This window comes from Hemicordylus capensis, chromosome 3, assembly GCF_027244095.1.
Source record: "Hemicordylus capensis ecotype Gifberg chromosome 3, rHemCap1.1.pri, whole genome shotgun sequence".
Taxonomy (NCBI): domain Eukaryota; kingdom Metazoa; phylum Chordata; class Lepidosauria; order Squamata; family Cordylidae; genus Hemicordylus; species Hemicordylus capensis.
The window spans coordinates 337271465-337287814 of NC_069659.1; the positions used below are offsets into that span (position 1 = coordinate 337271465).

The 16350-nt window shown below is 46.5% G+C and overlaps 1 protein-coding gene across 1 annotated transcript in view; it reads left to right on the plus strand.

Moving 5' to 3' along the window:
• Nucleotides 1–16350, plus strand: part of TMEM212 (transmembrane protein 212) — a 39519-nt gene that overhangs the window by 18038 nt on the left and 5131 nt on the right. Inside the window, exons 2-3 of the mRNA XM_053304604.1 lie at nucleotides 2174–2233; nucleotides 8384–8707. Of these exons, the coding sequence (XP_053160579.1) occupies nucleotides 2174–2233; nucleotides 8384–8707 (384 nt within the window). The remainder of the gene's footprint in view (nucleotides 1–2173; nucleotides 2234–8383; nucleotides 8708–16350) is intronic.

Here is a 16350-nt window from a genome sequence, read left to right on the forward strand (position 1 = left end):
TAGCTCCAGGTCTTAACACTCACATCAATTTCGGAGGATGGATACAACTGAAGCAAGCCCGGGTGGTGTACGACTGGGGGAGTCACTCGTGTGACTTGCCTCTGGGGGGGCCCCCAATGCAGTGGGCCCCCAGACAACTGTCTCCCCTTGCCCAATTATAGTTACGCCCTTGGCCCCCCAACCCACAGCAGTATGCTGGGATGCTCAAAACCAATTACTCCAAAGCAAGTGGCCCAAAGGAATCCAGCCTTAATTATTTGGGGCTTAATCCCCCTGAATGAAACAACAGATACTCTGTGTGGGAAGGGTTTCAGAAATGGCATTGCCATTACTTTATGAAGAACTGTGAATTTAATAGGCAACATCTGTGATGGCTAATCATAGAAATAACGTCACCAGTTTGGTTCCAGCACCTTGTTTGGGGATCAAAGGAAAGTTCCTGTCATATGGTTTCTTTTCTTTGTTTCTGGCCCAGGTTGAGTACAGTTTGTAATCTTTCTTAGTAATTCAAAACATAACAACAGAATAACATTATTAGTGGAAAGATTTCCCTCAGATTTTTGGGATTTTTGAAATCCTTAACATTTCAGATTGGAAGAGCCGCGATACAAAATATTCTTTGTTTCCAGAAAAAGTGTCATGATGCAGAAAGTGGTCTGGGAATATGCATCAAAGATATTAGGGGTCTAAATGACCCCGTAAAACCTCCTATTTAACACAACAAAAGCCATTTGATATGACACTTAAGAGAAAGAGATGTTTATTCAATATTTAATTATATTTTGTATAATGTTATTCTGTTGTCATGTTTTGAAGAAAAATATACAGGTAAGATACCAGGGGTCTATTAGACTCCACAGGATCTATTTATATATTTAAATAAAGGTCCTAAATATCCTTGGATTTGAAAATCACAGGCCCTGTCCATAGACTTGCAATCTAACAGGCATGATACAAAAGTAAAAGTGGGAGGAAGATAAAAACAAACACATTCAGGTACGAAAACATTCAGGTTACATAATTACTCAATGGAATGGCCATTGAGGAAACAATCCTGGAAGGGGATAAGCAAAATGGCTGCTGGCCCCACTGCACCCAATGGAGTGAGCTTTGTTGCCTCACTTCCAGAGGTGCACCTAGGTAATTTTGGAGCCTGGACCTAAAGGCCTTTGGAGGCCCCCCACCCTTGCTGGAGCCCACCCCACCACTGCAAATTAAGCATCATCCCCCTATTCATATCTCACATATTGGTTTTCCCACTCCCCCTCCAGCTCTAAAGCACCTGGCACAGGTCATAATCACACTCGGCCACCCAGCACAATGCGGGCCAGCAGTGATCCAGAGGAGAGCTGGTCTTATGATAGCAAGCATGACTTGTCCCCCTAGCTAAGCAGGGTTCACCCTGGTTGCATTTGAATGGGAGACCACATGTGAGCACTGTAAGATATTCTCCTCAGGGGATGGAGCCGCTCTGGGAACTGCAGAAGGTTTCAAGTTCCCTCTCTGGCTTCTCCAAGATAGGGCTGAGAGAGATTCCTGCCTGCAACCTTGGATAAGCTGCTGCCAGTCTGTGTAGACAATACTGAGCTAGATAGACCAATATCTATAGACAATACTGAGCTAGATAGATGGTCTGACTCAGTATACAGCAGCTTCCTATGTTCCTATGACTACACCACTCAGGACAGACTAAAGAGGATTTGGGGAGTGCCATCGGGATGGGAGGCCCTGTACTTCTGCTCCAAAGTCCAGGGCTAAGAGCACCACTGCTCACTTCTCTCTCTGCTATCAGGTGCAATTATAGGACATTATAATCGTTCCAATAAGCCTAAATACTACTTAATAGTTCTACATTAAATTGGAGTGATTGTCAGATACATCTCACTTCTAAGAAAACTGTGACAGTTACAGCTTTCTAACCCAAACACTTGAGTAGTAAAATGCTTTTACTACTCAGTAAAACAGGAGGATGAAAAAATTATTCTTAAGATGCAAAGTTCTTTGCCAGACTCTACTTGCATGGCATATACAGCCCTGATATTAGCAGATTTGTTTCCCTGTGTTGTGATTTTTTAAAGAAGTCTGTTTTGCAAAATACTTCAGAGAGAACAAAGAACTATTAAGATTGCTAACTTTATGACGTGTAACCATATGTTTTCCCCTCTGTCTACAGGCTGTTATTGCAGGTGTACTTGTTGCTCTGGCTGAAAAACAATGGACTCAGAGATACCTGGTAAATTTATGTGGTTATTCTATACAGTGTCACATTTTAGGCAGTAGGCAGGCAGAGTTAATCCAGGGATAGACTCAAGAGGAAAAGGCCTATTTTTCCTAAGCTATGGATCAGATAAAGAACACAAGGTTTATAGCAGGCACACTTTAAAACATTCTACCAGATTTACAAGACTGAGCAAGATCCAGAGATATTTCCTGACTTAAAAGAAGGGAATGTTGTTAGAACCAATAAAAGCCATCATACCAATGGAACTTAAAAAAAAAATAATTTTCTGCTTCTTTGATACATGGAAAATACATAAATAAGAAATCCATCCATGCAGTAAGTTTTAGCATGTTTGGGTTTTGGTAACTCTCCTTTTTTGCCCCCAAGATCATTTTAGTTTTTCTTAAAAATTGTGCTTTCCCCACAAAACCCTCCCCATCATCATGTCCACTTGTTATTCTGCAGATGAATTAAAACAGCTCAGAAACACATTCAGCACTGAGGGAAAGGAAGATTCTCTTGTCACCCTTAGGAACAGTGCTGAGAAGTATTATGGGGCAAATGCCCCCAGGCTCAAATTGGATTGGCCAATGATCACTATCAACTCCCAAGACTTGTAGTTCTGAGCCATGAAATATGAATCTCGGCAGCTGAGATGCTCTCATTCTCAGTGGAGAGGTGTTGCTGAACGTCTCAGCAATATCATCTCACCATTCTCATAATAAGATCACTTTATTTTGAAGGAAAAGATCCTTGCCTTCTTATGTTTTTCACTTGAGTCATTAACGGTTCATAATTTTTATGGACTTTCCTATTCTGGGAGCTCTTTCCATAACAAGCAGAAAAACTATTGTGGACAGAGTTTGTCCATATGTTTTATGATGGCATTCATTGCCTATCCAGAGAATGTTCATTCTATCTCACCAACGGATTCTAAGATGTGTGTTTTGCGAGAGGAAAGGGTTTGGGAAAGGTACCAAAGAGAAACAGCAGTCATACTTTTTTCAGTACGTGTGTGTGTGTGTGTGAGAGAGAGAGAGAGAGAGAGATTATTTTGAAGAAACATCATACAGAGGCCTGTCTTTCATGACTATTTTGAAATCCATGCAGGATAATGCAAAGCTAACCTATAATGGGCACTGGGAATTTGTCATCTGTTTTATAACTCCAAATTTCATAATTAAAACAAAGTGCCCTGATTATAATCGCCCATGGTTATAATCGGCCCACTCATTGGATGTCCTGCTCATTTCACCTTGCCGACAGAGTGACATGAACTGTCCATAGTTTTCCAGGTTAAATATTGGAGACCTATGGAGCTGATTGGATTCCAGAACTCTCTGAGAGATTTACCCACTAACGACGAAGGATTCTATATTGATGGCCTGTTCTGCTGAGGAACTTGGTCATCAACACAATTTCCAGATATATTCTACTCTTACTCCTTTGTCTCCCTGAGAACCCAAGGCATATGAAATGGGAAGGGAGACAATTAGATCACAACTAGGCTTTCAGTTTGTGCCCAATCTGACCAATTTCAGTAGAGAGCATTTTAAAGGACTAAGTCAGGGCTGTCAAACTGTTGACTGCTGGGGTGGATCTGGCCCATGGGACTTTTTTCTCAGGCCCCCAAGGAGCTGTGTATCAACCCTGGCCACTGTATTTCTTTCCCCCTGTTGGGGTTTGTGATTATTTTAGCAAAGCATCAAGGAAGCTACCACTCCAGTTACAGAATGCCAAGTTTAGTTGTTGCAGCTATTTAAGTAACATGCATGATATAGAGTCTAAACTAAATTTATTTATTAGTGAAGTACATTTGAGACCACCTTAAGTGGCACAGTGGGGAAATGCTTGACTAACAAGCAGAAGGTTGCTGGTTCAAATCCCTGCTGGTACTATATTGGGCAGCAGCGATACAGGAAGATGCTGAAAGGCATCATCTCATACTGCGTGGGAGGAGGCAATGGTAAGCCCCTCCTGTATTCTAGCAAAGAAAACCACAGGGCTCTGTGGGTGCCAGGAGACTTGTTGGCAGACTTTACCTTACATTTGAGATAGGAAAAACCTATCCTATCTATCAGCGACATAATGAATAGGTAGGGGGAGAGAGAGAGAGAGAGAGATGTTTCCATCTTCTCTCTAGGAGGGAAGGAAGAGGACCAACTCTCTACAGGAAGTACCTGAGGAGTCAAAGCAGGGGTCATAGAGCAGAGGCAAGCTGGGACTGGTAAGGAGACTCTCACTAACTACCTCTAATCCCAATGCCCCTAGTGGTCATTAGGATAGTTGGTGCAAAAGGTCAATGCACTGGAACTCCATTTCCAACACCCCCCACCCCGCCACATGCGAGGGATGTGCATGGAACCGCGGAGGCACGGTCCGCTGCCAGCGGGGGTCTCCCTTTAAGGGTGGGTAAGTTGCACTTGCCCCTCCCACTGCTTTCCCCCCCACCAACACTCCATTTTTTAAAAATGTTTTTTTGGGGAGGCAGTGTTCCTCCCTGCTGCCCCTACCCCCGTTGTTGGTCGGAAATAGCAATCATGTGTGTGCCCACCACCACCGCGCACGTGCCCACTGCACATGTCGCATGTCACAATGTGCGTGGTGGCGGCGGGCGCATGCGCAATGGCTACTTCTGGTATTTCCAGCCAACAATAGAGGCAGAGGCGGCAGGGAGGAATGCTGCTGCCCCAAAAACATTTCGGAAAACCAGAGTGCCGGTGGGGGGAAAGCGGTGGGAAGGGTAAGTGCAACAACCCGCCCTTAAAGAATCAGCCCCCCCTGGCACCGGACCGCCGGACTGGGCCATGTTCAAACCAGTTTGAAGGCCTCTATAATGGCCTCCGGACCAGTTCATGCACCTCCCTACCACATGCTGAAGTGGCGACATTTCTCCTCACTTGCTACAGCTGGCTGGCTCACCTGTTCATCCATTGGCTTATTTGTCCCTTCATTTGGTTTCTCCTTCCTGCTACCACCGATGCTTCTCTTCCCCCACCCCCACACTCGGAAGGAAGAGTTTCTCCTTCCTCTCGCGCTGCCACCAGGCTCCTCCCTCCTGCATCTCCCTGGCTTTTCAGTGCATGGAGGACTGAGGCAGAAGGAGTGAGTGGAGGGCAAGGGAGTCAGGGAGAGGAGAGGAGGAAAGACAAAGAGAAGGGGGAGGAGGACAAGGACAGAAGAAAGATGGTGCAGAAGAACGAGGAGCAGAAGGAAGACAGGAGGGCGAGGGAGGGAGGAAGAAGTAAAGAGAATGAGAGAAACAGGGATGTGCATGAAGCGTTTTGGTGACTCTAATAATCTGAGGTGCGAAAACGCTTTGAGCTGTCCCAGCTGAGTTGTTCCAGCGGGCAGTGGGCAGGTGCTTTAAAAGGAGGAAGACAGGTCTTACCTGCCCCTCCATCACTCCTCCACTGCCCCCCAGTGCTCCAACCTGGTGCTGTCAGTATTAAATGCCTGCTGCTCCCAGCAGCCCATGGACACCATTGGCACATAAATGGCGTCTGTACATGCGGTGGACAGTATGGTGGGGTGGAGGAGGAACAGAGGGGCAGGTAAGACCTGCAAGACCTGTGGAGGGTGAGGGAGGGATGGAGAGGAGAGGAGGAAGAAAGGAAGAGAGTGAAAGAAGGGGGGAGGAGGAGGGGGAGGAAGACAAAGGCAGAAGAAAGATGGAGCAGAAGAAAGAGGCAAGCACACAAAAACAAAACCCTATATGGATTCAACAATATGTCAAGGCGTCAAAAGAGAATCCAGATATATACATATATTTTAATATAATTATAATAAAACGACCCCTTAGGGAACACTGTTCAATTACGTAAGGAGTTATCATCCCTCGGCTAAAACAAGACATTGGGAAGATTGACTTGGACTTCTCCCATCTTATTGATGGGTTTTTGGACTACTGGACTTTTTAATTTGATATAGGGATTATCTTAATGACTATGTTATGTGTATATTGAGTTTTATAACTCCTTATGTAATTGAACAGTGTTCCCTAAGGGTTAGTTTTATTATAGTTATATTAAAATATATGTACAGTATATACCTGGATTTTCTTTAGACACCTTGTAGAAGAAAGAAGAGCAGAAGGAAAACAGGAGGGCGAGGGAGGGAGGAAGAAAGCCAGAGAGTGAGAGTAAGCGGGAGGAGGAGGAGGACAAAGACCGAAGGTGGCAAGAGTCTTTCTCTGCATGAATGAGAGAAGGGAAAGTCTTTCTCTGCATGAATGAGAGAAGGGAAAGGTGGCACAAGGTGGGTGCATGAAGGTGCACGAGGCAGGTGCGCCCCCTGGAGGTGCATTGGAATGAATTCCAGCCCACCCCCCAAATGAGTTTGACATCCCCGGACTAAGTAGTGGAAAGTCCAGTCACAATAGAGAGGCTGTTCACATGAACAGCCCTAACTGGGCTTGTTCAACCCTACCATGGTAGGGCTGCCCATGTGAAGCACCAAGATCGTGGCTGATCCCAGCGCTGTCCCACCAGGTAGCCCAGGAATTTGCCCTGGGCTGTTACCCGGACAGAAGGGCATGTGTGTGCCCTTCTACCAGGGATCCCAGTTGTGGGTCTGCTTGGGCTGCGACGATGGGATCAGGAAGATCCTATGAGGGAAGGTAGGTATACTCCTGCCTTCCTATCCACCCACCCCAGGGATTTTGTTCGCGTGAATGATCTTCTAGTCTTTCCCCCATCTCAGCTACCAGCTTTTTCTACTCTTTAAGAAACTCCCCCAGCTAGGGCAGTCCAATCAGCTTCAAAGACTGTTTAAGATCGTTTAGTTCCAGAGGGCCTTTTAGGGAGCCGGACAAAGAGTGGCTGATTGACTGTGCAACCTTCTGTGTGCATTGTAATGCAATGTGCACGCAGTTGCGCAAGTCCACTCTTGCGCAAATGCAAAAATTGTGCAAAATCCGTTGGAAACAATGACTGTATTATCACTCAATATTTGTGAAAGAGCATATCTGTGAAATGGTGTGCATGTTGCATTACAGTGCACACAGACTGTTGCACAGTATGTCAGCTAGTGTCTTTTGTCCTGGCTTGTGTTGCTAATGTTGGTTTATTGTCTTTAAGAAATATTGCTTTTTTAGAATGTTTTCAATTGAAATTTGTGTACAGGTTGCCTTCAGGTAGCAGGGTTGGGAGAGGCTTTGCCTGAGAATTTGCTGCCAATCAGAGGAGACAACACTGGGCTAAATGGACTAATGGTCTGACTCAGTCTATGAATATATACTTATATGGAGGGCCCTCATTGGGTGGAAAGGCAACACATAGGAGCTCTTCTCATGTTCAGTGTGGAGCCAGCGTGGTGTAGTGGCTAGAGTGCTGAACTAGGACCGGGGAGACCAGAGTTCAAATCCCCATTCAGCCATGAGACTAGCTGGGTGACTCTGGGCCAGTCACTTCTCTCTCAGCCTAACCTACTTCACAGGGTTGTTGTGAGGAGAAATTTAAATATGTAGTACACCACTCTGGGCTCCTTGGAGGAAGAGCGGGATATAAATGTTAAAAAATAAAATAAATAAGAGCAAGGTCTACAGGGAGAGTAAGCAGATTTCACTTACCTTCCCTGCAGACGATCACTTACTCTTTGTTGGGAGAGCAAATTGGTTGCCCAGATGATGATGATGATGATGATGTTACATTTCTATTCCGCTCTTCCTCCAAGGAGCCCAGAGCGGTGTACTACATTTGAACTCGGGTCTCCCCGGTCCTAGTCCCCGAGATTTGAACTCGGGTCTCCCCGGTCCTAGTCCAGCACTCTAGCCACTACACCACGCTGGCTTTCCAGATGAGTGGTGGCTTCCCCTGCGGCTGATCCCGCAGCTCTGGGGGTCGGGTGCAGGGAAGCACTGCTGCGTGGTCCCCTGCAGTGCATTACTGGGATCCCCCCTTCCCCACCTCAAGTGTGCCCTGCAACAGCTGCAAGCGCTCACTCCCTTAACCTCATTTAGCAAGGAGGCTACTTTGGCGGGTTTGCGACCGTGTGGCCACCAGGGTTGAGCCCCATCCTGGTGGTTCACACAAGTATGCAAAATCGGGCTGGACTCCCTTAGCCCAGTTTTGCACGCTCGTGTGAATAGCCTCACTATCTAATAAATAAAATAGTTTTGAATCATTTTCCCAATGTGACCGTAGGTTTCTGTCTCAATTCCAGTGGGAAGCTGGCTTCACTTTTTGCATCCTAAATATCATCACTTCTCCAGTCCAAGGAGTCATTGCTATTGAATCTCTCCTTCTTGGGCCTTACTGCTACTATTCCTTTGCTGGGGTTTCAGGAACGAACTACCTTGGCTATGCAGTCCGGTTCCCTTTTCCATATGACAAGTTTGCTCCTGCATGCAAGGACCCGCTGCACTATGAATGGTACCACCTGGCACTGCAGATCCTAGACTTTTGCTCAAGTCTTGCCATGCTCTGTGCATCTTTGGCGACGGTGGTCAAACTCACCGCAAGAATGTTCCACTTTGGACACTTAAATGTGAGTACTTGTAATCCATGTCAGGCAAGTAACTACTAGTAGTGGTACATAAATGCTCTTCTGTACCTAATGGCGCAGTGGGGAAATGACTTTACTAGCAAGCCAGAGGTTGGCAGTTCGAATCACCTATATTGGGCATCAGCGATGTAGGAAGGTGCTGAAAGGCATCATCTCATACTGCGCAGGAGATGGCAATGGTAAACCCCACCTGTATTCTACCAAAGACAATCACAGGGCTCTGTGGTCGCCAGGAGTCAACATTGACTCGACGGCACACTTTTCCTTTACAGGAAGAAGCATTTTGTCCATAAGTTTCATGCTTTAAATCCAGGCCTGTACAGACTTGTGACCCACCAAGCCTAGCACTGGATCGGTATTGCCCCAGTACGGAGAAATGAACAAGCAGTCCATCAAGCCATTTATAGGTGGCAGGCTGCTTTAAGCTTGGTGGGCCAGGGCTAGAAAGCTGGTCTTTCAGCAGCACGTATGAACTGCCCTCTTTGCTGAGCAGAGTTCACCTTGGTTCACGTTTGGATGGGTGACTACATACATGTGCTGCTTTAAGATATTCCCCTTAAGGGATGGGCCATAGCTCAGTGGCTAAGCTTCTGCTTTGCATGCAGTAGGTCCCAGGTTTACGCCCTGGCATCTCCAGGGGCTTTTATGCACAGCAGGTAAAGCTTGGGGGTAAATGTTGAGCGAAGCCACTTCAAATTATACTCACAGCATGAGGAAAGCAGCCCCTCCCCTCTGCTCTCGGGTTTCCTTTTGGTGCAGGTTCACATTGCATGCCTCCATGTTTTCCTTCTAGCCAATGGGAGGGGGGAAGAGAGAGAGCCCGCGCGTGAGAGAGAGAGCGCAAACACTCCTTGGGTAGGAACACAATGTTGCCTTCAAAACCTCGTGTCCTAGAGTAGGAGCATTTGTATGCACTAACAAATTTCCTCCCTTTTTTCCAACACAACCGTGGTGTTTTAACCGGCAAAAACCTTAAGCAAGCAGACTAATATTGTTCAAAAAAGTCAATTTGGGCAAACACAGAGGTTTTACCTTTTTAACTAGAACTTAAGGAGTTTACTTTCTGCAGCTAGGCAAGTCAGCTTGATTTGCATTTCTAAAGAACTATATCTGCTGCATTCCTAAAGAGTGTTTCCCTCTTATCATGTTAATGATTCTATGTCAGTGCCTCTCCCTATTTGTTCCGGCATTTTCAGAAAAACTAGAAAAATTCGCTTAAAACCATCATTTTAAAAACCCAGAAATACACTGAGCTAAGCTAGAATTTGCAAGACAAAGCCCAATTTGTGTGTGTGGAGTGCTTCCAAGGATCTCAAATGAACTTTGGGGTAAGTTTGTCCGGTGTATGTACGCACACACTCTCTTCCGAAGGAGATTCACCGTAACAGCCTTGTGTGCAAATGCTCCAGGCCGGGCTGAATAAAATTCCTGCCTGAAACCTTGGAGAGCGGCTGCCAGTTAGTGTAGATAATATTGAGCTAGATGGGCCAATGGTCTGACTCGGTAGAAGGCAGCTTCCTGTGTTCCTAACTAGGAATCTATTAATTTGTTTGATGTAGCCTTGTATGGAAAGCCACTACTGTTAGAGGCTAGAAAGTTCCCTCAGCAATCATGGGTTCTTCGGCTTCAGAATGACTGGCAGTTCAAGCTGCTCACTGGCTCCCTTTAACCTGGAATGGCTATAAAGATTTCCGCATGAAGGTGGAAGTTTGACTGTCCCCACTGTATCTTGCTCCCTGGCTTGTGACTCCTGGATCTGACTCTAAGCCAAATTGCCCCCTGAGTTGCTTTTTGGGGAAAGCAACATTGTCCAAACTTGGAGCTCCCACATTCTGCCTAGTTTGGCTTGGAGTTCACTTAGAAAAGGCTACAGTCTCCATGTGGTTTGTGGGTTTAAGACCTGCCAAATCAATGCACCCAACACCTGGAAATTCCTCTGCCTAAAAGTGTTCTCTGAGCCTGGGACCACTAGTGAAATCCCAAGTCAGGGTTGGCCACTGGCCTTTGAGAAAATAAAGTTGCATTCATTTTATGTGCTAAGTGGTCTTTATTTAAATGAGAAAGCATTATTGCTTAATTAAGTCCAGGTTGTCTGTGTTTGTAGAGGCAGCAAATTCACTGAGAGTGCTCAAAGATGGGTGTTTAGAGTGAGGATGGAAAATATGCAGTCCACAAAAGCAGGCAGCTGTTTATAGCTCCCCTGGGCCTTATTTATATTGTTCTTAAATTTTCTGTCCTCCCTGGTCTCATCTGAGGACATGAACTGACCCTTCGCTATAATCAGGGTCATTGATTCCCCCACCGCCATACCATTCTCTGGCGTCTTCCTCCAGCTATGGGATTAACCATCTCCTTTACCTTCACTGGCCTGTAATGCAATGAGCTTACACACTTCAAGCCAAGCATGGGGCTTAGACATCTTAAAAACCTGTATACTGAGGATCTAGCAAAACTGAACTTTGCCAAAGAATAAAGGTACCCAAGAGCTTGGGAATATAGCATTTTGCACCATATCTGCTGCCCGACTCCTCTGATCCTGATCTGCCTTCTCCCTTGGCATAGGCCTAAGCAGTACTGGCTCTAGTGCTTGGTCTGAACTGATGAGTGTCCACGCTCCACCTGGATAGGGCCAGACTTGGCTAGACAGCACAGTCTCACATAGCAACTGGGCTGCCCACAGCAAAGTACATAGTGACAAGGCAGGGTCCTCACCAGACAGCAAGGAGACTTGGTAACATAGCTGAGGAGAACTGTTGCACTAGCAGTGTGTGGTTGAGACTGAGATAGTGAAGTAGGAACTGGGAGGTTTTCCGCCTAACTTCTGGTTCCAGGGCAGGCGATGGGAATCACTCACCCACCTGATGCGAGGTGCCCGTCTGCATGGGCAAAGGGGGCAGGAGAGTGCCAAAGCCAAGCTTAGCTTCATCACCCCTGATCCTCGGGCCAGCCCTGTCTGGCTCTACTCAGTCCAGTAGCTAAGTGGCTTAGTCCAGAAGCTCCACCCTAATAAGATGGAGGGGTGAAGAACAAGCTACAGCTGCTTTGGTACTGGAAGCCTGCTCTCCCATTGTCTTCTGGCCCATCACCAGTTGTAACTGAGTTGTGCAAGTTGGGTCGCCTGGTGGCTACTCAGGGACAGGCCTTCTCCATGGCTGCCCCTGGGCTTTGGAATGTACTCCCTGTTGAGATAAGAGCCTCCCCATCTCTGGCAACTTTTAAAAAGGCACTGAAGACACATTTGTTCACTCAGGTTTTTAATCAGATTTATAGTTTTAATATTTTTAATGTTGGATTTTAAAATGATTTTATTAATGTTAATGATTTTAATTTTTATATTATTTTAATTGTAAACCGCCCAGAGATGCAAGTTTTGGGCAGCAAAGAAATATGTTTAAAAGATGAATGAATGAATGAGAACTCTCACCTGCGCCTTCATATTGGGAGGCACAGCAAGGGTTAAAGCTGAGCATTTTATTCTGTGGCCTGTGTAGCAAATGCCACTGAATTAAGTTAACTCCTCACACTGCGACCTGACACCAGAATGCCAGGGGCAGAGGTTAACACCGAGCTCCCTGGAGCATGTTTCTGACTCAGTGCTGTCTCAGCTTGCAGGAGAAAATCAACATGGTAATGAAGGGTTTGCACTTCACTTGACCTCTGCCGAAGCCCTCGCTGGAGCTGTCTGGAGTGATTGACGCAAGGGGTGGCATCCGAGCACATCTGCTCTGGCCTTTCTTGTTTGGGCTGCAGAGCAGGGTGGCTCCAACCCACATTACGCTTCAGAGCCCCAGCAATGTGCTTTCAGTTCCATTGCAGCCCATCAGACAGCAGATAGGATGGGAAGTAGAAACTCTTAATGTAGGCAAAGTGAACAGGAGGTTGATAGTCTGCTAGTGAACAAGCCAGAAACTTGCATGTGGTCTGGTCATAGGAACATAGGAAGCTGCCATATACCAAGTCAGACCATTGGTCCATTTAGCTCAGTATTGCCTACCCTGACTGGCAGTGGCTTCTCCAAGGTTGCTGGCAGGATTCTCTCTCAGCCCTATCTTGGAGAAGCCAGAGAGGGAACTTGGAACCTTCTGCATGCAAATGCTCTTCCCAGAGCGGCCCCATCCCCTAAGAGGAATATCTTAACCATGAACACATGTAGTCTCCCATTCAAATGCAAACAAGGGCAGACCCTGCAGAGCAAGACAAACAATTCATGCTTGCTACCACAAGATCAGCTCTCCTCCCCAGGATATTAGTTTTTGCTATATATAGTTTAAATATAAACTATAACAGGGGTTCTCAAACTTGGGTCCTCAGATGTGGTTGGGCTACAACTCCCATCACCCTCCCACCCCAATGCCAAAGGGAACCCAAGTCTGAGAACCTTTGAACTAAGGAGTAAATACCTCTCTCAAACCAAGCATGCATTGAGCCGGGTCTCACGATCAGTGAGACCTGGTTCTTGAGAGTGCCCACTCTCCCCATTCACAATCAGGGAGGGAGCCCTGGGCGGCTGGATCAGCCACCCACATGATTGCCAGCTCCATGATGGAGCCAGTGGGGGCTGGGGAGCTCGGGGGCCATGTGGCGCCTGGAAGCTCCAGTATGCCCTGCACGAGCACGCATACTGGGGAGATCCCCGGAGCCAGGAGGTGGCTTTTCTCCTCCCCTCTGGGGATCTACTCATGAGTAGCCATGGTGCAGAGTCGTGCCGTGGCTACTCACGATTGGGAAGCCTGGGTTTGTGGAGCACTCAAACCCGTGCTTTGGGGAGGGCTACAAAAGCGGCCTAGCTGCTTGTAAGCCACCAGGCTTGCCTGCGAGCCTGGTGGTTTACACAATCAGCAAAAATTGGGCTAGGCTCTCCTAGCCTGATTTTTGCTGGTTGTGAGAATAGCCTCATTGTTTCACATTTAAATATGACATGAGATGGAATGGAAGGGAACTCCATGAGTCACCACTACCAGTTCCCGGCCAACTCCCTTTCTCTCCCACCTAGCCAAATGGAGGAGGACATTTCCAGACTGAGGACTGGAGCTACCCAATGGTTCTTCTTCACTTCCAGTGACATCTGGAATTGCAACTTACTTTCCATCCTTTGGGGGCATAGTTGTTTTTTGGATGCATATGCTTCTGCCATGCTACTACCAGGGAGCAGAGGCTAACCAGAGTCTTTCTTACCAGTGGAGTCTTGGAGACAGACAGCAAGTTAGTAGACATGGAGAGCAGAGTTCCAGGAGAGCTCAGAGGCTATACTAAGGGGTTGTAACTTGGGCTTCAAGAGCTCTAGAACTGAGACACAGAGGCTCTCCACACGAGCAGTGCGGAGAGCCAAGGACAATTCTGTGGGGAGATCGGGCTTCCCCACAGATGATCCTGCAACTACCTGGCCCCTGGAAGTCCCAGATGATCCTGCAACAACCCAGCCCCTGGAAGTCCCAGATGATCCTGCAACAACCTGGCCCTCGGAAGTCCCAGGATGTCTCACGCAAGTGCATGCTGGGATTTCCAGGGGCCGGGTTGTTTCAGGATCATCTGGGTCTTCCCAGATGCCCCAAGCATGTGCGCGAGGCATTCTGGGGAGACCCCCAAGGCTGGGAGGCTTGTGGTAGCCTCCCGGTCAGAGGTGTCCTCATAAATCGTTACAGCGTGGAGCCACACTGTGGCAACTCGCAGGTCATGATCAAACAGGGTTAGTGGAGTGCTCACTCCACTAACCTTGTTTAACGGGGTGCATTTAGCAGGGCTAGCAGATGGGAGCCGTGCAGCTTCTGGTGCTGCACACAACCGCATAAAACCAGGTCCTACCTCTCTGGCAGATTCCAGATGGTGTTGCTTGGAGATTGTTGTTCTGCTAAGTGAGAGCTGAAGTGTGGAGTTCCACACTGAATGCTTTAACTGTCATTGTTTTATGGTGTTTTACAACCTCTGTTTGTAACTGCTAATTGATTTTAATTGTTTTGTTTTAATGCCATTTTGGAAGGGTGGTATAGAAAATGAACGAATGAATGAATTGAATTAAACAGTGGTACATATGTGCTGGTAAGCTCCAGGCTTGACTACTGTAATGCGTTCTGCATGGGGCTGCCTTTGTACGTAGTCTGGAAACTACAATTGATACAGAATGTGGCAGCCAGATTGGTCTCTGGGACAACACGAAGGGACCACATAACACCAGTTTTGAAAGAACTGCACTGCACTGCACTGCAATATGTTTCCAGCTGAAATACAAAGTGCTGGTTCTTACCCATAAAGCCCTTAATTGCTCAGGTCCAGGCTATTCAAGAGAACACCTCCTTTGTCATAAATCCTGCCACCTGTTACGATCTTCTGGAGAGGGATGCCACTGGCTTGTTTCATGGCGACCCATGACCGGCTTTCTCTGAGGCTGCCACGGGGCTTTGGAATATGCTCCCTACTGGAATAAGAGCAACTCCTTCTCTGTTTATTTTCAGGAAGAATCTCAAGACTCTCCTGTGTTCTCAGGCTTTTAATTAGAATTAATTTTTAATACATTTTAAAAACATGTTCTAACAATAACTTTATTCTGTTTTATTGTTGTGTATTTTAATTGGTGACTTTTAAATATTTTAAATTGTGTACACTACCTAGAGATATACCTATCAGGCAGTATAGAAATACGATAGATAAATAAATAAAATAAAATAAAAGGTGCAGAACTGGAAGAGATGCAGAAGAGGGCAACCAAGATGATCAGGGGCGTGGAGCACCTTCCTTACAAGACAAGGCTACAACACCTGGGACTTTTTAGTTTAGAAAAAAGACAAGTGAGGGGAGACATGATAGAGGTCTATAAAATCATGCATGGGGTGGAGAGAGAGAGGTTTCTCTCTCCCTCTCATAACACTAGAACCAGGGGTAATCCAATGAAACTGATTTCCAAGAAATTTAGGACTGACAAAAGGAAGTACTTTTTCACACAACGCATGATCAACTTGTGTAATTCTCTGCCACAAGATGTGGTGACAGCCAACAACCTGGATGGCTTTAAGAGGGGTTTGGCTAACTTCATGGAGGAGAGGTCTATCAACGGATACTAGTAGGAAGACTATAGGCCACCTCCAGCCTCAAAAGGCAGGATGCCTCTGAGTACCAGTTGCAGGGGAGTAACAGCAGGAGAGAGAGCATGCCCTCAACTCCTGCCTGTAGGCTTCCAGTGGCATCTGGTGGGTCACTGTGTGAAACAGGATGCTGGACTAGATGGGCCTTGGGCCTGATCCAGCAGGGCTGTTCTTATGTCTTAGCAGAATAGTGCATGCAAATATGGTCTGCACAATTATTACCCAACCTGGCCTAATAACCAGAGTAACTTGTGACTTACTAGTAATCTACTAGTAGCCTGTGTAGCCCCACAAATGATGATTATAGAACTGATTAGCTATTCAGAAAAAGGAGTGGTGATTTCACACACAAACACACACACACACACACCCTTGATGGGTGCAATTGCTGCCTTTCTGGCAGAGCTAGGTGCATGCAATTCTGCCTCTTGTGCATGCAAGCAACTGGATCGGGGCCAAAATCTTATGGATCTTTGAACCAGCTCCCTGTGCTCTGTTACAATGACTGGAGTTTTGAGCCTAACACTTAGCCACTTAAATGCAATTGCA